We start from the raw sequence: 24,382 nt of genomic DNA on the forward strand, positions 1-24,382 counted from the left end.
CCCCACCCCACCCCACCCCATCATTAGGTGATGACGTCATTTAGCGACTTTTAGGACAGCCAATAGCTACTTTCCTTACTGAGGAGTTGGCAACACTGATATGTGACTAAACGTAGATACTGTAGTTATTTTAACATGACAACCATTGAAACATCTTGTTTGCAAAGCCTGATTTGGTGAGTTATTTTCTTTAGGCTAGCTAACGTTAACGTTACATCAAAGATATTTATAACTAACCCCTTCTGTCTGTGGTTACATCCTTGGATCTCATTCATTTGAAGCTCGCTATTTAGCGTAGCTACCTTGCAGGTGCTAGTGCACGAACCTTAGCTACATCATGGAAGTTTTGAATTGGAATAGTGATACTCTCGTGCTTTATTGTGAGGTTCATGAACAGCTACAATATAGTAACCAATTACCATAGCTAATGTTGCCCAGAACGTTTACTGTAATCTAGCTACCTAGCTAGCTACTGTAGCTAGCTATTGCATTCATTGCCATTCAACCAAGGTCAATCTTCTTGTCCTGCAGTATAGCTAGCTATATTAATGTACAGTACATTGCCAAAATGCATTTCTATGTGTGAAGGTTTTATCATGGGGTCCTTTTGAATAGAATAAACCCCATAGATATGTTGTTCCCATCATTATTCAACATTTCTAATTTATTGATTTAGCTAGTCAGTATGCTTACGTTTTCTCTTCTCTTTGCATTCCTGTGTACAGTCCATCCATGCAGATAACATGCTCCAGACACTGTTGTGCCGACTTAGGATACAGCAGCCTTTGAGGAGTAGGACATGTGCCTATGGCTTCAACCCTGTCAATCTGTCGGACCCTGTCCAGCTGCATGTGACTCCATCTAGAACTCAATTAGCTCACTGGACCACCTTAGACTCTGTTCATCATAGGACCTGTCATTCAAACACACACTCCCAACAGCATGGCTGGACTGTCCGAGGAGACAGGAAGCGAGATGTTTTGTATGTGTCACAACGTTTCAGCACCGGTGTTGTGTCACTATCAGCTATCATTGGTCATCCCACCTCCACCAGACATTGGGGTGTCAGTATACAGAGGAGGCTCTATTCAACGGCCCCTATTAAATCAGTGATTAAACCAGTGACCATGCCAGGAAGTGGGAAGAAACTTCCTAAAGGCCCCAGGACCAAACAACCATCCAGAACCAATCAGCCGACCCCAAAGGAGGACAAGGTGATGCCGTCCACCAATCAGATTAGAGGACTGGGATATTCTTAATGAATATATCTATTTTATTTATTTAACCTTTATTTGTATTATAAGGAAGTGAATGAATGAATGAATGGATACTGAGCATGGACGGATGAATTAATGAATCAATGTTACATACAGGGACAATACAGGGACACACTTTATACATCAGAGCACATAGACCTGAGCACTGATGGCTGGTGAAACAAGTAAGATACCTTACGTGTATCTAACATCTAGTATGACCCGATTCTTGATCATGTGGGTTATTATGTCAGTAACACAATGGCAACCATGTTCTATTTGTCCCCTATAGGATATTATGCAGTGCATTGCTTTTGCAACAGCGGACCAGTATCATTTGCCAACACTCTGCCATGACCTCATAGCCCATGGCTTCTACGAAATAGATTTACCAAGAGGTAGGCCAACACCTTTTTACTTTACTTCATGGATGCTCTAGGCCAGGGGTCTCCAACAGGTCGATCTCGAGCTACCAAACAATTCAGAAAGTACATGCAATTTTCACGCGTTCCACCGCAAACTGTCATTAACAAATCTCACAAGTATCAGACACCGCAAGCTCCCAGCTACTATCTAATCAACGCAACATTGACATTATCCCACCCCTGGTTAGCCACTATTGGCTTAAAAAGCCAGACCTAACACAATCTCTGCCAGCAATCTCTGCTCCTGTCTTGGTCTGTATGGTGCGCACATTTGTCTATCACTCTGTGTGTAGCCAATTGATGTGATAACCGTCTTGTGGGTTGACAGAAACACTTTCCCCAAAACCTTCTCGATTAAATGTTAACTGCAAAGTAGGCTTACCTGGCAGTAGTATATCATGAGTAAGTATATCATTTGTATCTATTATTTGTTATTTGCAAACTTTCCCATGAAATGAGAAGCAGCAGTACAGAACCATCACTAGACCGGCACATTAGATGGCACATTCTTTACTCACTAGATGCACAATTAAAGGGCCAGATGCGCAATTAAAGGGCCAGATGCAGATGCGCAATTGAAGGGGAATTAAACACAAAAATCCCAAAATGCTAATTTTCTTCCAGACATAAAACAATTCTCAGAACATCCAATTTCATTGTTTCTCTATAAAAAAATTACATTTTGAGTGTAAAACAAAACAAATTCTAAAACCAGGAAAACTAAAACTGAGAAAACATAATTTGGAAAATATTAAACAGAATTGTGGGGGAAATAATCACAGATTCTATAGGGCTCCCCTTAGAGTTGTTTATTAACCATTATTTTACCAGGTATATTGGCATAAAACAGTGCACTACTTTCTCTTGTACACTAAGGACCTGGGGAAGAGTTGCGGGGAAGAGTTGCAAGGGAGAGGAGAAGAGAAGAATATGCTTATTTGAAAGCTAGGAGAAAATGAGTAGCTCATGACAGGTTTTATTTAAAAAAAAGTAGCTCTCATGCTAGAAAAGGTTGGAGACTCCTGCTCTAGGCTAATTGCATACTCTTTTCATGGCTGTGCAATGAAACAAAGAAACATTTTGATCATATATTTTCATTTCAGATGCCTCAAATGTACTTGTAATATGCACTGACAATGCCCAAAAACCCAGTGACAATGCAACAATGTTCTTCTTCAGGTATGTATTTTTCTATATCTTATTGGTTATGTCTCTTAGCTAATTGTTTTGTTTTGAACATTAAGCTATTTTTCTTTCTAGGGAGGGATCAGTGGTCTTTTGGAATGTTGAAGAGAAAACGGTAAGAAGGATTCCGATCCTATTGCACATAAGAAGTCACTGACATATTTCATTAATCTTCGTAATTTCTCACAATAGTGTAGTAATTCTAGTTTTGATAATAACAAAATGATCACATTACAGTCACCTTAAAAATCGCTGTTAAGGGAAGGTTTGGTTCTCTTGAACCAGGTAGTCTAAACAGGGGAATTGTTGAAGGAGCTGCAGATGTCATCAGTTACAGATCAATGATGCAATTTCTTGCTATTAATCTGCTTTGTTTCTCAGATGAAGAAAGTGATGAGGATCCTGGAGCAGCATGAGATTCAGCCCTACGAGGTAGCTCTGGTCCACTGGGAAAATGAAGAGATCAACTACAGTATTGGAGAGTATGTCACCTGATATGGTTGGTCGTAACAGATCGATGATGCAATTTCCAATATGCATTATAGCAAAATTAAATTGTAGATGGCTGAAAAAATGTATGAATGACTTTACCATGATATAGAAAGCAAAAAGGGCTTCTTTTGATTTGTCATTTGGATTGTTCCATAATTGTTGTAGCTATATTGTTGTCTTTGGTGACAGTGTTTTCTTTTGTTCTCCCAAGGGGAAACTCAAAACTACAACATGGTAACTTCCTGCTGAACAATGAAATATATCCTGACGAGGCCGTGCTGGATAAATTTGCATTCTCAAATGCCCTTTCTCTGTCAGGTTAGCTGGAAACCCTTTATGTTTACTGTTTGTTGTTCATGTAGGTAACATTACTGTTAATCGTTCTATATACTACTATGGCTTTCTTACCATCCATATTGTGCTTTCCCGTCTGTCTTGGTTTTGTTTAAGTGAAACTGGCTATATGGGAGGTGGCTTTGGATCACTTTGTGGAGTCGATTCAGTCCATCCCAGAGGTAAGACCTTTAAATGATTCTGTAAGTGTCAACAGACCTCCACACTTGAGAAACCATCATATCTGACCATGACTGAATAATTATACAATGTATAATAGGTTCTCCTAACTTCATTATTTGCTCTTCCCAAAAAGATGCTGAAATCTGGGAAGAAAATAAAGCTGTCCAGAGCAGAGGTCATGCAGAAAATTGGAGAACTCTTTTCTCTGAGGTAAATAAAATCTGCTGCAAATATCAAAGCAGCAGGTTAAATATTGGATTCATTTTGTTTATTACAGCTTGAGTAACCAGAAGCAATTAGCAGACAATACTATGTAACCATCCACCACTGAATCTGGCTATTTTACGTGTTATGTTATTCAAGGCACTGTATCAACCTGAGCTCTGACCTGCTGATCACGCCAGACTTCTACTGGGACAGAGAGAACCTGGAGATGCTCTATGACAAGACCTGTCAGTTCCTTAATATCAACCGCCGGGTCAAGGTAGGGTTTTGTCTTATTTATTCTTAGTATGAGTTTATGGATCATATCATATTTGATAACAGATGCAGTATTACTAGGGCGGCAGCTAGCCTAGCGATTAAGTGTTGGGCCAGTAAACAAAAGGTCGGTAGTTCAAATCCCCAAGCCGACTAGGTGAAAAATCTTCCGATGTGCCATTGAGCAAGGCACTTAACCCTAATTGCTCCTGTAAGTCGCTCTGGATAAGAGCGTCTTTTAAATGACTAAAATGTAAATGTACTTTTAGGATGCTGAACTGAAACGTATATATGTTGTTTCTTATGGGATATATTCCACTTAAGCTATAGGCAGCAAACCGTCAAAATGCTTGTCATTATGCAAGCAATTAGCTATAGTGGGATTGAAATCCACTTGCAGCAGTGGGGTCATCCTATTTTTTTCCCAGGTAGTGAACGAGAAACTGCAGCACTGCACTGAGCTGACAGACCTGATGAGGAACCACCTGAGTGAGAAGCACAGCTTAAGGCTAGAGTGGATGATAGTCATCCTCATCACTATTGAGGTCAGAAACCCCAACACCACACACACACACACACACACACACACACACACACACACACACACACACACACACACACACACACACACCACCCCCTCCAAGGCTTATGTTCTTGTGATGGTGGTGATGATAATGATGGTTATTATTATGATGAAGATGATCATTATGTTTCTAGCATTATAATGAAGAACTACAAGAACAAACTGAAGCCTAGCTTATAATTTCATTTGGAATGTCATCTCACTACTCTTTTGGTTTTGTTTCCTTTGAATTTCAGGTGATGTTTGAACTTGGCAGAGTGATCTTCTGAAGAGCTGCATCAGTGACGATGAAATAAAAATACTGACAAAATATATATTTTTGTAAGTACATTACATCATGATCATAATTAACAAGACATTAAAAAGAAGGCTAAACTTTTACAGAAAATAATGTAACTTACTGAACGAAAATGGCACAACTACAGTAGACTTACCATTCATTAACACCAGCAGCGATGAAACGCAAGAAGTAATTCATTTTCAATGGAAGGAGAGAGACTTGAGGAATATCACTGTAGAACGTACAATTCTTTCGGGTGGAGCAAGGCGAAAAAGATGAGGAAAGTTCATCTTTAGGGAAATCACCAGTGTCAGCGCAACAAAATGTAAATGTCTTGATAGCTCACTTTCGGACTGTTGGATTTCTGTTAGTATGCTGTTAAAAATATGTATCCATATGTGCTCATTAATTAGGGATGTGCATCTTTCCCATTCAAGACAATTTGATACGTATCTAGATACATGGGCTCCGATACGATACAGGAACGACATGTTGTGGTTCGAAGCGATTCGGTTTGATTAGAAAACAAATCGATGCGATTCGGGGGGAATGTAGCCTATGCTTTTTGTCCTCCCACTCTGGTTCTGAAATCATCATCTAATTAACTTGTCATTTTTGCAGATTAAGGGTTTGAGCTAGTAATGTATCAATATTTATCATTTACAAATTTGCTATGACATAGCCAATGAATATATATAGCAGAATTTGGGATTTTACCCCTTACCCCCATCTCAAAATTAAATGGTTTTGGCCGTTTGGAAGTTTAGTGAGCTTCTTTTTCTCATCCAGCTTTGGCCATGCATGCAGTGCGCCTCGCAAAAGTGATTCCTCGTTATGAAATTATCAACTTTTCCCTGTATATCTAAAAATGACCATATACACTGATTGTTTAAGGCAAAACTACTAAAACTATTGCTGATGGTGAACCTGAACAATCTAAGTAAATCTATTGTAAACCCCGTTCAGCAGATGAGAGTTGTGTCTCCGGTAGCTTACTTTTATTTTCAACGGCGTATAGATAACAATAACCTAGCAAATGACAAAGGTTGTCTCACAACTAATAAAGTCTAATATCGCGCAAGCGCTTTTAGCATTTGAATGCTGAAGGTTCCGCGCAGATGTGCAAGATCAGGATCAGGCCGCCTACCTCGCGTTGGTCAGTGTGCTAAACTTGGCTTTGTCTTTGTCTACTAATATTCCCTAGGGTTGTTCGACATTCAAAATGACTTGTAGATCAATGACTGTCAACACAGTTACATGCTTAGTTCGACACTGAAGGAGAGGACGCATCAGTTGTCACAAAATATGTGGTATTTTCGGAAGGTAGAAAGTAATATGCGCAAAAAAAATGTGAATCTGCGATTCGTAACGTTTGAATAAATTTTATGACCGATGCATGCTACATTTGGATCGGTTTGGGGTCCGTGGACCGATGCAGTCCAATCTTTATCATTTGAATCGGGGACCGATGCGTATCAGTGAATCATTACATCCCTATCATTAAAATATGCATGTTTTGGGGGGATTTAAATGCTTGTGTTTATATTTGAGTTGAAACTTTAAATTGCCTATATGTATTGATTCACAGTACTTATTTATATATTTGCAGACATACATTTCCGTGTGTGTCTTAATTCTGGCAAACTGTGTAATAATTCAAACAACCAATCCGATATCTCATGATCCTAGTGACTCGTCTGTAAGAAGCTGAGCCAATTGCCTGGAGCTGCAGGTCATTTAGAGGATGCTAATTGTCTGTGGTCTTGCCATGTCAAATGTTATTCACATTCATGTGATCCATAAAGATCTACAGCACATACATTTGGTGACAGCTGTCACCTCCTGTATGAAGTTATTATTATTATTAATACCTGTCTTTTATACCGGTAACGAGCTGAGATTAGGAGCACACTCTTAAAGGGAGTGCTCCTAATCTCAGTTTGTTACCTGTATAAAAGACACCTGTCCACAGAAGCAATCAATCAATCAATCAATCAGATTCCAAACTCTCCACCATGGCCAAGACCAAAGAGCTCTCCAAGGATGTCAGGGACAAGATTGTAGACCTACACAAGGCTGGAATGGGCTACAAGACCATCGGCAAGCAGCTTGGTGAGAAGGTGACAACAGTTGGTGCGATTATTCGCAAATGGAAGAAACATAAAATAACTGTCAATCTCCCTCGGCCTGGGGCTCCATGCAAGATCTCACCTTGTGGAGTTGCAATGATCATGAGAACGGTGAGGAATCAGCACAGAACTACACGGGAGGATCTTGTCAATGATCTCAAGGCAGCTGGGACCATAGTCACCAAGAAAACAATTGGTAACACACTACGCCGTGAAGGACTGAAATCCTGCAGCGCCCGCAAGGTCCCCCTGCTCAAGAAAACACATATACATGCCCGTCTGAAGTTTGCCAATGAACATCTGAATGATTCAAAGGAGAACTGGGTGAAAGTATTGTGGTCAGATGAGACCAAAATGGAGCTCTTAGGCATCAACTCAACTCGCCGTGTTTGGAGGAGGAGGAATGCTGCCTATGACCCCAAGAACACCATCCCCATCGTCAAACATGGAGGTGGAAACATTATGCTTTGGGGGTGTTTTTCTGCTAAGGGGACAGGACAACTTCACCGCATCAAAGGGACGATGGACGGGGCCATGTACCGTCAAATCTTGGGTGAGAACCTCCTTCCCTCAGCCAGGGCATTGAAAATGGGTCGTAGATGGGTATTCCAGCATGACAATGACCCAAAACACACGGCCAAGGCAACAAAGGAGTGGCTCAAGAAGAAGCACATTAAGGTCCTGGAGTGGCCTAGCCAGTCTCCAGACCTTAATCCCATAGAAAATCTGTGGAGGGAGCTGAAGGCTCGAGTTGCCAAACGTCAGCCTCGAAACCTTAATGACTTGGAGAAGATCTGCAAAGAGGAGTGGGACAAAATCCCTCATGAGATGTGTGCAAACCTGGTGGCCAACTACAAGAAACGTCTGACCTCTGTGATTGCCAACAAGGGTTTTTCCACCAAGTACTAAGTCATGTTTTGCATAGTGGTCAAATACTTATTTCCCTCATTAAAATGCAAATCAATTTATAACATTTTTGACATGCGTTTTTCTGGATTTTTGTTGTTGTTATTCTGTCTCTCACTGTTCAAATAAACCTACCAGTAAAATTATAGATTGAACATTTCTTTGTCAGTGGGCAAACGTACAAAATCAGCAGGGGATCAAATACTTTTTTCCCTCACTGTATAGTACATTTGTCATAATTTGGTTGTAATCCAGAGAGGTTAGAAAATGTATCTAGATCCTCTATGAGGCTGTGGAGGGATTCTAGTTGTGGATTTAAAAGAAAATAGTTAACATCTCGATGGCCACAATAAATATATATGCCGATAGTGGACAACCTTGTTTCACTCCTCTTGACAGTTTAAAACCTTCTGAGAAATAGCCATTATTTATTATTTTACACCTATGATTACTATACATGATTTTGACCCATTTTATAAAAGATTCTCCAAAATTGAAATGCGCCAGGCATTTATATATAAACCCCAGTTGTACTTTATCAAATGCCTTTTCGAAGTCTGCTATGAATAGCAGGCCTGGTTTCCCAGATTTTCCATAGTGTTCTATTGTTTCCAATACTTGCCTTATATTATCTCCAATGTATCTTCCATGTAAAAAACCTGTCTGACTAGAATGAATAATATCCGACAATACCTTTTTATTTCTATGCGCTATTTTGCTAGAATTTTTGCATCACAACACTGAAGTGTAAGGGGCCTCCAATTTTTTTTATGGACTGGATCTTTATATTTTCCACTTGTATCCTGTTTCAGTAATAATGAGATCAGACGTTCTTCTTGAGTGTCAGATGATCTACCATTTACATAGGAGTGGTTAAAACATGCTAATAACGGTCCTCTTAGTATATCAAAAAAGTTTTGGTATACCTCGACTGGTATGCCATCCAACCCTGGAGTTTTCCCGGACTTAAAGTCTTTAATTGCATCCAGAAGTTCCTCCTCTGTAATTTCACCTTCACATGAGTCTTTATGTATGGCTGTTAATTTTACATTATCAACAGAAAAAAAATCTCTACAATTAGCTTCAGTTAGAGGAGATGGAGGCGACAAACGAAAACATATGCTTAAAGTACTTTGTTTCCTCCTTCAAAATATCATTTGGTGAATCATGGGTGACTCCGTCAATTGTAACCAGTTTCATTCAATTCTTTTTGGTAGCATTCCTATGTTGAAGATTAAAAAAGAATTTGGTGCATTTTTCCTCATTCCATCCAGTTTGCTTTATTTTTATAATATATTACTCTTTATCTTTCTTGAATAAGTTTCTCCATTTCTTTTTGTTTTTCCTCTAATTTATTCTGAGCCTCTATGTTACAGTTTTTATTGCCATCTATCTGTTCTGTTAGACTTTCTATTTCCTTTGTTAGTATAAACTTTTTTGACCTAAATTGCTTTTGTTTTCGAGATGAGTACTGAATTGCATGGCCTCTAAAGGCACATTTAAAGGCGTCCCATATAATAAGGGGATTTGCTGTACCTATGTTATGTCGGGAAAAAGTCAGTTATAAATTCCTTTGTCCTAGTTAAAAATAAATGATCATCCAATAGGCTTTCATTAAATTTCCAAAATCCTCGCCCACGTGGAAATTCAGTAAGAGTAATGTATATGCCAATTATATGATGGTCCGACCGCATTCTGTCCCCTATCAACACTTTTTAAACTTTTGGTGCCAACGAGAATGAGATAAGAAAGAAGTCAAGATGACTAGCTTGATTGAGTCTCCGCCATGTATATCTCACTAGATCAGGATATTTAAGCCTCCATATATCTACTAGTTCTAATGTATCCATGACATTCATGATTTCCTTAAGAGCATGTGGGTGATTGTTTGTGGTGTGATTTCCTTTACGGTCCATTGAGCTATTTAAAACAGTATTATAATCCCCCACCATAATAATATTGTCTTGAATTGCTTGCAGGGTTGATAATTTATTATATATATTGTCAAAGAAGTGTGGATCATCATTATTTGGTCCGTAAAGGTTAATGAGCCATATCTGTTTATGGTCCAATAACATATTTAAAATAATCCATCTACCTTGCGTATCTATTTGGACAATTTGCACATTCGGATCGAAATTACTATTAATTAATATCATCACCCCTTTTGAGTTTCTTTGCCCATGGGAGAAGTATATTTCCCCCCCCCCCCCCCCATTCCTTTTTCCACGCAACTTCATCTAGAATTGTTGAATGAGTTTCCTGTAAACAATAGATATTATATTCCTTCTCTTTGAGCCATGTAAATATTGTTCTTCTTTTGTTATTATCAGCTAAGCCATTACAATTATAACTGGCTATACTTACAGTGGGGGGGAAAAGTATTTAGTCAGCCACCAATTGTGCAAGTTCTCCCACTTAAAAAGATGAGAGAGGCCTGTAATTTTCATCATAGGTACACGTCAACTATGACAGACAAAATGAGAAAAAAAAATCCGGAAATCACATAGTAGGTTTTTTATGAATTTATTTGCAAATTATGGTGGAAAATAAGTATTTGGTCAATAACAAAAGTTTCTCAATACTTTGTTATATACCCTTTGTTGGCAATGACACAGGTCAAACGTTTTCTGTAAGTCTTCACAAGGTTTTCACACACTGTTGCTGGTATTTTGGCCCATTCCTCCATGCAGATCTCCTCTAGAGCAGTGATGTTTTGGGGCTGTCGCTGGGCAACACAGACTTTCAACTCCCTCCAAAGATTTTCTATGGGGTTGAGATTTGAAGACTGGCTAGGCCACTCCAGGACCTTGAAATGCTTCTTACGAAGCCACTCCTTCGTTGCCCGGGCGGTGTGTTTGGGATCATTGTCATGCTGAAAGACCCAGCCACGTTTCATCTTCAATGCCCTTGCTGATGGAAGGAGGTTTTCACTAAAAATCGCACGATACATGGCCCCATTCATTCTTTCCTTTACACGGATCAGTCGTCCTGGTCCCTTTGCAGAAAAACAGCCCCAAAGCATGATGTTTCCACCCCCATGCTTCACAGTAGGTATGGTGTTCTTTGGATGCAACTCAGCATTCTTTGTCCTCCAAACATGACGAGTTGAGTTTTTACCAAAAAGTTATATTTTGGATTCATCTGACCATATGACATTCTCCCAATCCTCTTCTGGATCATCCAAATGCACTCTAGCAAACTTCAGACGGGCCTGGACATGTACTGGCTTAAGCAGGGGGACATGTCTGGCACTGCAGGATTTGAGTCCCTGGCGGCGTAGTGTGTTACTGATGGTAGGCTTTGTTACTTTGGTCCCAGCTCTCTGCAGGTCATTCACTAGGTCCCCCCGTGTGGTTCTGGGATTTTTGCCCACCGTTCTTGTGATCATTTTGAGCCCTCAGGGTGAGATCTTGCGTGGAGCCCCAGATCGAGGGAGATTATCAGTGGTCTTGTATGTCTTCCATTTCCTAATAATTGCTCCCACAGTTGATTTCTTCAAACCAAGCTGCTTACCTATTGCAGATTCAGTCTTCCCAGCCTGGTGCAGGTCTACAATTTTGTTTCTGGTGTCCTTTGACAGCTCTTTGGTCTTGGCCATAGTGGAGTTTGGAGTGTGACTGTTTGAGGTTGTGGACAGGTGTCTTTTATAATAATAATAATAATAATAATAATAATAATATGCCTTTTAGCAGACGCTTTTATCCAAAGCGACTTACAGTCATGCGTGCATACATTTTTGTGTATGGGTGGTCCCGGGGATATTACAAGCGCCGTGCTCTACCAGCTGAGCTACAGACGACCACTTGATAACAAGTTCAAACAGGTGCCATTAATACAGGTAACGAGTGGAGGACAGAGGAGCCTCTTAAAGAAGAAGTTACAGGTCTGTGAGAGCCAGAAATCTTGCTTGTTTGTAGGTGACCAAATACTTATTTTCCACCATAATTTGCAAATAAATTCATTAAAAATCCTACAATGTGATTTTCTGGAGAAAGAAATTCTCAATTTGTCTGTCATAGTTGACGTGTACCTATGATGAAAATTACAGGCCTCTCTCATCTTTTTAAGTGGGAGAACTTGCACAATTGGTGGCTGACTAAATACTTATTTTCCCCACTGTATATCTCTCAGATATACAGTACGACAGACACTTCAGAACAAACTTCCTTTAGATTTTTTTGTGGGTAAAAAATATTCTCTGTTGTTCCAATATGTTTTTCAAAACGTTTGTATTGGCAAATAGCAGTACGGCCAAATACAAATATTTTTGGGATACTGCAAGGGGTCTTAAAATTCAAAATCAAATAGCAAAATTATCCTTGGTATGACCTTCTTAAAACAATTCCATATAGCTTAGTAGAACCCTCTGCCCCGGTTTAGACAGGGCATTGACTGTAATGGGTTAATATTGTATTTCAAAAGTGATATTGAATTGTGTTTGGTTGTCAACGCAACCACATATCAACATTTGAAGGAGATTTATCTTCTGCTTCGATAGTTACATCTGTGCCACTGTCTGGCTTTAATTACAATTAGTCTACAATTAATAATTGACATGATTCACGTCTCCATCTCAACCAAAAATCTAAGTTAAAGAATTGGACTAAATCAAATCAAACTTTAAATGCACTTTAAATCAAGTTTGATTTGATTTAAGTGCAAACCTCACCAGCCACATTGCGTGCACGAGCGTTGCTAAATAAATCTACAGTGTCTTCAGAAACTATTTACACTCCTTGATTTTTCCACATTTTGTTGTGTTACAGCCTGAATTTAAAATTGATTAATTTGAGATTTTGTGTCTCTGGCCTACACACAATACCCCATAATGTACCCCAACATGAAAAGCTGAAATGTCTTGAGTCAATAAGTATTCAACCCCTTTGTTATTGCAAGCCTAAATAAATACGTTCAAGAGTAAAAATGTGCTTAACAAGTCACATAAGTTGCATGGACTCACTCTGTGTGCAATAATAGTGTTGAACATGATTTTAGAAATATTTTTTGAACACCTCATCTCTGAACCCCACACATACAATTATCTGTAAGGTCCCTCAGTCGAGCAGGGAATTTCAAACACAGATTCAACCACAAACACCAGGGAAGTTTTCCAAAGAAGGGCACCTATTGGTAGCTAAAAAAAAAAATTTTTAAAAAATCAGACATTGAATATCCCTTTGAGCATGGTGAAGTTATTAATTACACTTTGGATGGTGTATCAATACACCTAGTCATTACAAAGATACAGGTGTCCTTCCTAACTCAGTTGCCAGAGAGGAAGGAAACCGCTCAGGGATTTCACCATGAGGCCAATGGTGACTTTAAAACAGTTACAGAGTTTAATAATGGCTGTGATAGGAGAAAACTGAGGATGGATCAAAAACATTGTAGTTGGACCTCCCGAGTGGCGCAGCGGTATAAGGCACTGCATCGCAGTGTTGCGGCATCACTACATCCGATCTCAGGCTGTCACAACTGTCCGTGACCAGGAGTCCCATAGGGCGGTGCACAATTGGCACAGCATCGTCCGGGTTAGGGGAGGGTTTGGCCGGGGGGGGCTTTACTTGGCTCATCGCGCTCTAGTGACATCTTGTGGCGGACCGGGAATCTGCAGGCTGACTTCTGTCGTCAGTTGAACAGTGTTTCCTCCGACACATTGATGCAGCTGGCTTCCGGGTTAAGCGAGCGGGTGTTAAAAAGCGCGGCTTGGCAGGTCATTTTTCGGAGGACGCATGACTCGACCTTTGCCTCTCCCGAGCCCATTGGGGAGTTGCAGCGATGAGACAAGATCACGAAATAAAAATAAATAAAATAAAAAACATTGTAGTTACTCCATTCTAAAATGGAATAAATAAATAGAAATCTCAGCAATCTACACACAATACCCCATAACGACAAAGCGAAAACAAGTTTTTAGAAATGTTTGCAAATATATTAAAATAAAAAAACAAATAGCTTATTTACATAAGTATTCAGACCCTTTGCTATGAGACTAAAAATTGAGCTCAGGTGCATCCTGTTTCCATTGATCATCCTTGAGATGTTTCTACAACTTGATTGGCATCCACCTGTCTATATAAGGTCCCACAGTTGACAGTGCATGTCAGAGCAAAACCAAGCCATGAGGTCGAAGGAATTGTCCGTAGAGCTACGAGACAGGATTGTGTCGAGGCACAGATCTGGGGAAGGGTACCAAAACATTTCTGCAGCATTGAAGGTCCCCAAGAACACAGAGGCCTCCATCATTCTTAAATGGAAGAAGTTTGGAAGCACCAAGACTCTTCCTAGAGCTGTCCGCCCGGCCAAACTGAGCAATCGAGGGAGAAGGGCTTTGGTCAGGGAGGTGACCAAGAACCCGATGGTCATTCTGACAGAGCTCTAGAGTTCCTCTGTGGAGATGGGATAACCTTCCAGAAGGACAACCATCTCTGCAGCACTCCACCAATCAGGCCTTTATGGTAAAGTGGCCAGACAGAAGCCACTCCTCAGTAAAAGGCACATGACAGCCCACTTGGAGTTTGCCAAAAGGCACCTAAAGACTCTCAGACCATGAGAAACAAGATTCTCTGGTCTGATGAAACCAAGATTGAACTCTTTGGCCTGAATGCCATGCGTCACGCCTGGAGGAAACCTGGCACCATCCCTACGGTGAAGCATGGGGGTGGCAGCACCATGCTCTGGGAATGTTTTTAGCGGCAGAGACTGAGAGACTAGTCAGGATCAAGGCAAAGATGAACGGAGCAAAGTACAGAGAGATCCTTAATGAAAACCTGCTCCAGAGTGCTCAGGACCTCAGTGGGGTGAAGGTTCACCTTCCAACAGGACAATGACCCTAAGCACACAGCCAAGACAATGCAGGTGTGGCTTTGGGACATGTCTCTGAATGTCCTTGAGTGGTCCAGCCAGAGCCCGGATTTGAACCCGATCGAACATCTCTGGAGAGACCTGAAAATAGCTGTGCAGCAACACTCCCCATCCAACCTGACAGAGCTTGATAGGATCTGCAGAGAAGAATGGGAGAAACTCCCCAAATACAGGTGTGCCAAGTTTGTAGCGTCATACCCAAAAAGACTTGAGGCTGTAATCGCTGCCAAAGGTGCTTCAACAAAGTACTGAGTAAAGGGTCTGAATACTTATGTAAATGTGATATTTCAGTTTTTTTTTTAATATAAACTAGCAAACATTTCTAAAAACCTGTTTTTGCTTTGTCATTATGGGGTATTGTGTGTAGATTGATGAGGGAAAACATCAATGTAATCCATTTTAGAATAAGGCTGTAATCTAACAAAACGTCAAGGGGTCTGAATACTTTCCGAAGGCACTGTTATTCAATCATTTCACCCACACCGCTCGCGCGCTTGAACAGCATCTGCGTAGCCAAGCGCTAAAATAGAACTTGGTTCTATTTGAGATGCTCCACGTGCTGCAGGTCCCCTCCTTTTTGGATATCAGGAAGATACAGTGGCGTGTATTCAAGGATGCCAAGGGAAGCCAGGCTTCCCAAAAAAAATACGAAGAAAAAAATTACAAATAATGTATCTTTCGTCTCTCTGTGTTTCATAATGTTCCTTCAATTTGCAAGAGGCTCAAAGCTTCTCACCGGAGAAAGCATCCGAGCGTCTCTGTATGTGTAGGCCATCTATCTGATGCTGTCTGGTCAAAAAGAGTATGACATTGTTGCCTCCCGTAGCATTGAATGCGAGGGAAGCCAGCGAGCCTTTGGCCTCCCTTCCTAAAAAAAAATTATAAAATAATAGCCAATCAGTGTTGAGCTAAACTGAGTGAGCTGGGAATGGTCCTGGCGCACCCAAAAAAAATGTAACGTTTGGATTTGGCTTCACTCCAGTCACATCGAGAGCAATACGTCATTGACAGAAACAACTTCAATTGTTGAATCTTGTTGTGTTGTCCTCCGGTGGCTAGCTAGCTAGCTAGCTAAAATTGGCCCTTTCCTAAATCAAATAAAAATTTATTTTCCACATGCGCCGAATACAACAGGTGTTGTATTGGCCATTCCCTCCCCTACCGTGGACGACACTGGGCCAATTGCGCGCCGCCCCATTGGTACTCCCGAGTGGCGCAGTGGTCTAAGGCACTGCATCGCAGTGCTAGCTGTGCCACTAGAGATCCTGGTTCGAACCGGGAGACCAATGGGGCGGCGCGCAATTGGCCCAGCGTCGTCCAGGGTAGGGGAGGGAATGGCCTGCAGGGATGTAGCTCAGTTGATAGAGCATGGTGTTTGCAACGCCAGGGTTGTGGGTTTGATTCCCACAGGGGGTATGAAAATATATATATATGCATTAACTGTAAGTCGCTCTGGATAAGAGCGTCTGCTAAATGACTAAAATGTAAATGTAAAATGTGTAGACCTTACAGTGAAATGCTTATTTACAAGCCCTTAACCAACAATGCAGTTTTAAGAAAAATAATTAAAGAGCAGCAGTAAATTAAAAAAACAGTAGGGAGGCTATATACAGGGCGTACCGGTACAGAGTCAATGTGCGGGGGCACCGGTTAGTCGAGGTAATTGAGATAAAATGTACATGTGGGTAGAGTTAAAGTGACTATGCATAGATAATAAACAGAGAGTAGCAGCAGCATAAAAGAGGGGGTGGGGTGGGGTGGACAATGCAAATAGTCCGGGTAGCCATGATTAGCTGTTCAGGAGTCTTATTGCTTGGAGATAGAAGCTGCTAAGAAGCCTTTTGGACCTAGACTTGGCGCTCCGGTACCGCTTGCCGTGCGTTAGCAGAGAGAACAGTCTATGACTAGGGTGGCTGGAATCTTTGACCGTTTTGGAAGGAAGCTTGGCCCCAGTGATGTACTGGGCCGTACGCACTACCCTCTGTAGTGCCTTGCGGTCGGAGGCCGAGATGTTGCCATACCAGGCGGTGATGCAACCAGTCAGGATGCTCTCGATGTTTAACTTTTTGAGGATCTGAGAACCCATGACAAATCTTTTCAGGCCTACCACTGTTGCCCTCTTCACGACTGTCTTGGTGTGTTTGGACCATGATAGTTTGTTGGTTATGTGGACACCAAGGAACTTGAAGCTCTCAACCTGTTCCACTACAGCCCCGCCAATGAGAATGGGGGCGTGCTTTTTTTTCCTGTAGTCCACAATCATCTCCTTTGTCTTGATCACGTTGAGAGTGAGGTTGTCATCCTGGCACCATACGGCCAGGTCTCTGACCTCCTCCCTATAAGCTGTCTCATCATTGTCTGTGATCAGGCCTACCACTGTTGTATCTTCTGCATACTTAATGATGGTGTTGGAGTCGTGCCTGGCCATGCAGTCATGGGTGAACAGGGAGTACAGGAGGGGACTGAGCACGCACCCCTGAGGGGCCCCCGTGTTGAGGATCAGCGTGGCAGATGTGTTGTTACCTACCCCTACCCCCTGGGGGCAGCCCGTCAGGAAGTCCAGGATCCAGTTTGCAGAGGGAGGTGTTTTAGTCCCAGGGTCTTTAGCTTAGTGATGAGCTTTGAGGGCACTATGGTGTTGAATGCTGACCTGTAGTCAATGAATAGCATTCTCACATAGGTGTTCCTCTTGTCCAGGTGGGAAAGGGCAGTGTGGAGTGCAATAGAGATTGCATAATCTGTGGATCTGTTGGGGCGGTATGCAAATTGGAGTGGGTCTAGGGTTTCTGGGATAATGGTGTTGATGTGAGCCATGACCAGCCTTTCAAAGCACTTCATGGTTACAAACGTGAGTGCTACGGGTAGGTAGTTATTTAGGCAGGTTATCTTAGTGTTCTTTGGCACAGGGACTATGGTGGCCTGCTTGAAATATGTTGGTATTACAGACTCAGTCAGGGACATGTTGAAAATGTCAGTGAAGACACTTGCCAGTTGGTCAGCGCATGGTCAGAGTACGCGTCCTGGTAATCCGTCTGGCCCTGCGGCCTTGTGAATGTTGACCTGCTTAAAAGTCTTACTCACATCGGCTATGGAGATCGTGATCACATAGTCATCCGGAACAGCTGATGCTCTCATGCATGCTTCAGTGTTGCTTGCCTCAAAGCGAGCATAGAAGTGATTTAGCTCGTCTGGTAGGCTCGTTAGCCATAGATGGAGATAGGGATTTGGACTTGTGGTTTTACTTCATTCTCCGTACTGGCCAATGATTATAATGGTACTTCTGATCCAACCATAAATTCATACATTGTGCCCCTGGCCTGGGTGGATGGAAGTTCAATATGTAGCTAGGTGTAGAAGGATAATGTTAACTAGCTAACGTTGCCCATGGAAGGAAGTTAGGCTAGCGAGCAAGCATTTTAGCCAGGTAGCCTAGGACAACAAAAAATAAAAGTGTGTACTGTATGACAGAGTCATAGACTGTTTTGTCAACATGGCGTTTCTTTACAAGTTGGGTGAGTCAACAGGTTTTTTCTACTTGCACGTACACACACACACACACACACACACACACACACACACATACACAAACGTATTCTACCACTATGTCTTCTTATTGTATCAGCCTTAAGCCTACATATCATGGTCGCAAGGCATATGAACTAACAGGTTATAGAGCAAACAATGCAATTATCACAACACATAGGTTGTAATATGACTTTTTTTTCCTGGCTTGGTTTCACCAGTGATTTTAGCCATGCACCGCTACTAGAAAGATAGAAACTCAAATGGATGCTGGAAAGACGAACAAGGAGAGATTAATTAAAGCAATTGTACACGAGAGGGCATGCTAAACAACTTTTTTAGCACGGTTGTGCTGCGGTCATAGGTACGAGGCAGAGCCGATGGGACAGTGGATGCGCAGGGATTTCTCAGATGGAACAGAAAACAAGATGCCCATTTTTGAGGCAAAGGCTTACTTTTTTAGTGTGGCTTAGAACGTGTCTCAACCAATCACAATGCTTGTTTTGACCAACCCGTTGTAGAATAAAGCAATTGTACACAATAGGTTGTGCAAAATGACTTTTTTAGCACGTTGTGCTGCGGTCATATGTACAAGGCAGAGCCGAGTACCGTAGATCAGCACAGCCTTGCTAATAAAAGTTGTTTTGCACAACCTAGAGTGTACAATTGCTTTTCTACAACGGGTTACCAATTAAATAAAAATCGTTATTTTGATCAATGTATTCATAGGCTACTATTTCATCCCTCAAGCTGGCTGGCCGTTCATTCTATCGGTTAGGTTGCCAGAGACGTGACCCAGTCGTTAAGTATTTTTGTTCTATATCTATGTTGTTGTTGTAAATGTTCCGTTGCCATGCTGGCTGGCAACGCTGTTTTCCCTTGCTTGCTAGCTAGCCAACTCTGGCTAACACAGTCAGGTCAAACAGTGCAGCTACAATAACAGAAAAGTAGTTGCATTTACATTTGTTTAAGCTATTTTGGATACATCCATAACAATGAGCTAATGATGCACGATTTTACCTGGCATAGAAAATGTGCTCTCTCATCAGGACACTGTTCAGAGGACCTAGCTAATGCAATCACTTCAAACTGAAGCTGGTAAGACAGCAAACTAGCTGCATTTAATGTCGTTTGACCTGCTTTTCTATTGACATTTCTTTGTATACAGTTGAAGTCGGAAGTTTACATACACTTAGCTTTTTTTTCAACCACTCCACACATTTCTTGTTAACAAACTATAGTTTTGGCAAGTCGGTTAGGACATCTACTTTGTGCATCACACAAGTAATTTTTCCAACAATTGTTTACAGACAGATTATTTCACTTATAATTCAATGTATCACAATTCCAGTGGGTCAGAAGTTTACATACACTAAGTTGACTGTGCCTTTAAACAGCTTGAAAATGATGTCAGGGCTTTAGAAGCTTCTGATAGGCTAATTGACATCATTTGAGTCAATTGGAGGTGTACCTGTGGATGTATTTCAAGGCCTACCTTCAAACTCAGTGCCTCTTTGCTTGACATTATGGGAAAATCAAAAGAAATCAACCAAGACCTCAGAAAAAAAATGGTAGACCTCCACAAGTCTAGTTCATCCTTGGGAGCTATTTCCAAACGCCTGAAGGTACCACGTTCATCTGTACAAACAATAGTACGCAAGTATAAACACCATGGGACCACGCAGCCATCATACCGTTCAGGAAGGAGACGCGTTCTGTCTCCTAGAGATGAACGTACTTTGGTGCAAAAAGTGAAGATCAATCCCAGAACAACAGCAAAGGACCTTGTCAAGATGCTGGAGGAAACAGGTACAAAAGTATCTATATCCACAGTAAAACCAGTCCTATATCGACATAACCTGAAAGGCCACTCAGCAAGGATGAAGCCACTGCTCCAAAACCGCCATTAAAAAGACAGACTATGGTTTGCAACTGCACATGGGACAAAGATCGTACTTTTTGGAGAAATGTCCTCTGGTCTGATGAAACAAAAATAGAACTGTTTGGCCATAATGACCATCGTTATGTTTGGAGGAAAAAGGGGGTTACTTTTTTAATTTTTTGTCATTTAGCAGACACTCTTATCCAGAGCGACTTACAGTTAGTGAGTGCATACATTATTATTTATTTTTTTCATACTGGCCCCCCATGGGAATCGAACCCACAACCTTGGCGTTGCAAACGCCATGCTCTACATACCTGCCGGCCATTCCCTCCCCTACCCTGGACGACACTGGGCCAATTGTGCGCCGCCCCATGGGTCTCCCGGTCGCGGCCGGCTACGACAGAGCCTGGATTCGAACCAGGATCTCTAGACCACTGCGCCACTCGGGAGGTTACTTGCAAGCCGAAGAACACCATCCCAACCGTGAAGCATGCTGTGGGGGTGCTTTGCTGCAGGAGGGACTGGTGCACTTCACAAAATAGATGGCATCATGAGGAAGGAAAATTATGTGGATATATTGAAGCAACATCTCAAGACATCAGTCAGGAAGTTAAAGCTTGGTGATGGGTCTTCCAAATGGACAATGACCCCAACCATACTTCCAAAGTTTTGGCAAAATGGCTTAAGGACAACAAAGTCAAGGTATTGGAGTGGCCATCACAAAGCCCTGACCTCAATCCTATAGAAGATTTGTGGGCAGAACTGAAAAAGTGTGTGCGAGCAAGGAGGCCTACAAACCTGACTCAGTTACACCAGCTCTGTCAGGAGGAATGGGCCAAAATTCACCCAACTTATTGTGGGAAGCTACCCGAAACGTTAAACAATTTAAAGGCAATGCTACCAAATACTAATTGAGTGTATGTAAACTTCTGACCTACTGGGAATGTGATGAAATACATAAAAGCTTAAATAAATCATTCTCTCTACTATTATTCTGTCAGGAATTGTGAAAAACTGAGTTTAAATGTATTTGGCTAAGGTGTATGTAAACTTCCGACTTCAACTGTATATCCATAAAAATTATGCTCATTCATGATTTCGTCTGGCTGAGAAAATGTGTCCGTCTCGTCCTGACACGCTAATTCTCATTAGGACAGGGGAGATCGAATTTCAATATTGAAACAATGTTGCAAATGTCAAGAGACCGACAGCAACGTTTGTACAAACCCCCGTTGTTGCAAACCAAATGCTAGAATCAAGGGCAAATAATGTTTAGATGCTTTTTACAGTGGAGATCAAGTGAATGAATTGGCTGGCTGGGCTGATGGAACAGTGGATGTGCAGGGATTTATCAGATGGAACAGAAAACAAGATGCCCATGTTTGCGTCATAGGCTTAACCTTGCTAAACAGGTTTTTTAGTATACCTTAGAACGCGTCTCAACCAATCACTATGCTTGTTTTGACCAACCCATTGTAGAATAAGCAATAAGGCATGAGAACCCAGGGATTATCGTGTAATAACTCCCGACTAAGGGCTGTTCTTCACCGATGGCCGGGAACTCCCTCCTAAGGTCTGTTACACACTATATATAATCCCCAGGTTCAAGGGCCTTATTGCTTTTATAAAATGGTTGCCAACATACACTAAGTATGTGGACACCCCTTCAAATTAGTGGATTCGGCTATTTCAGCCACATCCGTTGCTGACAGGTGTATAAAATTGAGCACACAGCCATGCAATCTTCATAGACAAACATTGGCAGTAGAATGGCCTTACTGAAGAGCTCAGTGACTTTCAACGTGGCCCCGTCATGGGATGCCAACTTTCCAACAAGTCAGCTCATCAAATTTCTGCCCTGCTAGAGCTGCCATGGTCAACTGTAAGTGCTGTTATTGTGAAGTGGAAACGTCTAGGAGCAACAACAGCCAGCTGAGAAGTGGTAGGCCCCACAATCACACAGAACGGGACTGCCGAGTGCTGAAGCGTGTAAAAATGGTCTGTCCTCGGTTGGGAGAAGGTCTCCAAAGATGGTCTGGAGAAGGGAGGAGGGGATGGGGTAGAGCGGGCAGGTTGTCGAACGGCCGGACCTCACTAGTCGCAGGATTTCATCTGGAGATAGAAGGGAGAAAGAGGTCAAGGCGTAGGGTAGTTATGTGTGAGTGGGACCAGTGGACTAAATAGGCTGAGTGAATGAGGAGCGGATATCGTCAACCTTCTTTTCAAAGTGGTTGACAAAGTCGTCCGCAGAGAGGGAGGAGGAAGTGGGAGAGGGTGGAGGATTAAGGAGGGCGGAGAAGGTGGAAAATAGTTTCCTAGAGGTAGAGGCAGAAGCTTGAAATGTATCGTGATAGAATGTGGCTTTAGCAGCGGATACAGAGGAAGAGAAGGTAGAGCGTAGGGAGTGAAAGGATGATAGGTCCTCCGGAAGTTTAGTTTTCCTCCATTTTCACAGCCCTGTTCTGTAAGCTCGCAATGAGTCACTTAGCCACGGAGCAGAAGGGCAGGGACAAGTTGGCCGGAAGGAAAGGGGACAGTGCGATTCCTAGGATGCGGAAAGGGAGGATAGTAGGGTCGAAGAGGCAGAATCAGGAGACAGGAGAGAGAAGGATTTAGCAGAAGGGAGAGATGATAGGATAGAAGAGGGGAGAGTAGTGGGAGAGAGAGCGAAGATTGCGACAGCGCATGACCATCTGGGTAGGGGCTGAGTGGCTAGGGTTGGAGAAGAGGGAGACAGAAAAAGAAACAAAGTGGTGATCAGAGACCTGGAAGGGGGTTGCCGTGAGATTAGTAGGCAATCAGCCTCTAGTAAAGATGAAGTCAAGCATATTGCCAGCCTTGTGAGTGGGAGGGGACTGGGAAAGGGTGAGGTCGAAAGAGGCAAGGAGGGGAAAGAAAGAGTTGGAAAGAAATTAATCAAAGGCAAACATTGGGAGGTTGAAGTCGCCCAATACGAAGAGCAGTGAGCCATCGTCAGGAAATGAACTTATCAAGGTGTCAATCTCATTGAGGAAGTCTCTAAGGGCACCAGTTCCAAGCTTAACATTGATCGGCAGTTCCAAATGCTGCCGTAGACCAGGAATTGCACATGGGTTGTGCTTGCAGGGTACACTAAATTAGAAGGGTTGCAGCCAAGAGGTGGGGAGCGTCTGTAAAGCCTACAGGAAAAGGAGAGAACTGGGATAGAAAGCACACACTAATGACCAGAGCATATGAGCGGAGTGGAGCGGGAGCGAGCGTGGAGCGTGAGCGGACGGATTTTGAACAGAGCGCAGAGCGGCATTTTTAAAAGGACGGAGCGTCGCCCTATGTCCCGCTCCAATTTCGCTCGCTCACACCACGAGTCTGAAGCATGCTCAAGCCTGACCCAGAATCCATCTGTTTAATTTAATTTGTGTCGTCCATGAATTTGTATTTTATAGAGCGAGAGGAGCAGCAGCAGCAACAAGAGAAAAGGGTTGAGGAATTCAAAAGTGTATTCACTGCACGCAAAGGCCAAACCATAACAAGGGAGAGAAAAAGAGAGCTGGATGTAGCATTTTTTGAATATATTTTCTTGGACTATGAACCGCTGAGTAAAGGAGAACGCGAAGGGATGCAACACTTCGCCAGCGCAGCTCAACCGGGCTACACCCCCCCCCCCCCAAGAAACTATGATAAATCAGTACTTTACTTTGTCAAATTTACATCTGAGATGCCCCATTCACATGCTTCAGCTGGCGATCAAAAACGCCTTTAACGAGCACGACAACATTAATAGGCTGTTAGTGAAAGTCGGGCACCTGGTGAAAAGTGTACGCAAGAGCACAGAGGAAACCAACCAGTTAGGTGTCCGCCCCACAAATGCCTGCGGATG

The 24,382-nt window shown here is 42.2% G+C and overlaps 1 protein-coding gene across 1 annotated transcript; it reads left to right on the plus strand.

Moving 5' to 3' along the window:
- The first annotated feature begins 77 nt into the window (after positions 1 to 77).
- rmnd1 (required for meiotic nuclear division 1 homolog) lies at positions 78 to 5,976 on the plus strand. Its single transcript, XM_084181689.1, has 12 exons — positions 78 to 176; positions 726 to 1,214; positions 1,549 to 1,654; positions 2,785 to 2,860; positions 2,942 to 2,981; positions 3,248 to 3,348; positions 3,570 to 3,676; positions 3,809 to 3,873; positions 4,008 to 4,084; positions 4,238 to 4,358; positions 4,783 to 4,899; positions 5,174 to 5,976. Exons 2-12 carry the CDS (start codon positions 744 to 746, stop codon positions 5,204 to 5,206), a joined length of 1,314 nt encoding a protein of 437 aa, XP_084037815.1. The 5' UTR covers positions 78 to 176; positions 726 to 743; the 3' UTR covers positions 5,207 to 5,976.
- Positions 5,977 to 24,382: the final 18,406 nt, after the last annotated feature.

Source organism: Coregonus lavaretus (genome assembly GCF_964263955.1).
Source record: "Coregonus lavaretus genome assembly, chromosome: 18".
Taxonomy (NCBI): domain Eukaryota; kingdom Metazoa; phylum Chordata; class Actinopteri; order Salmoniformes; family Salmonidae; genus Coregonus; species Coregonus lavaretus.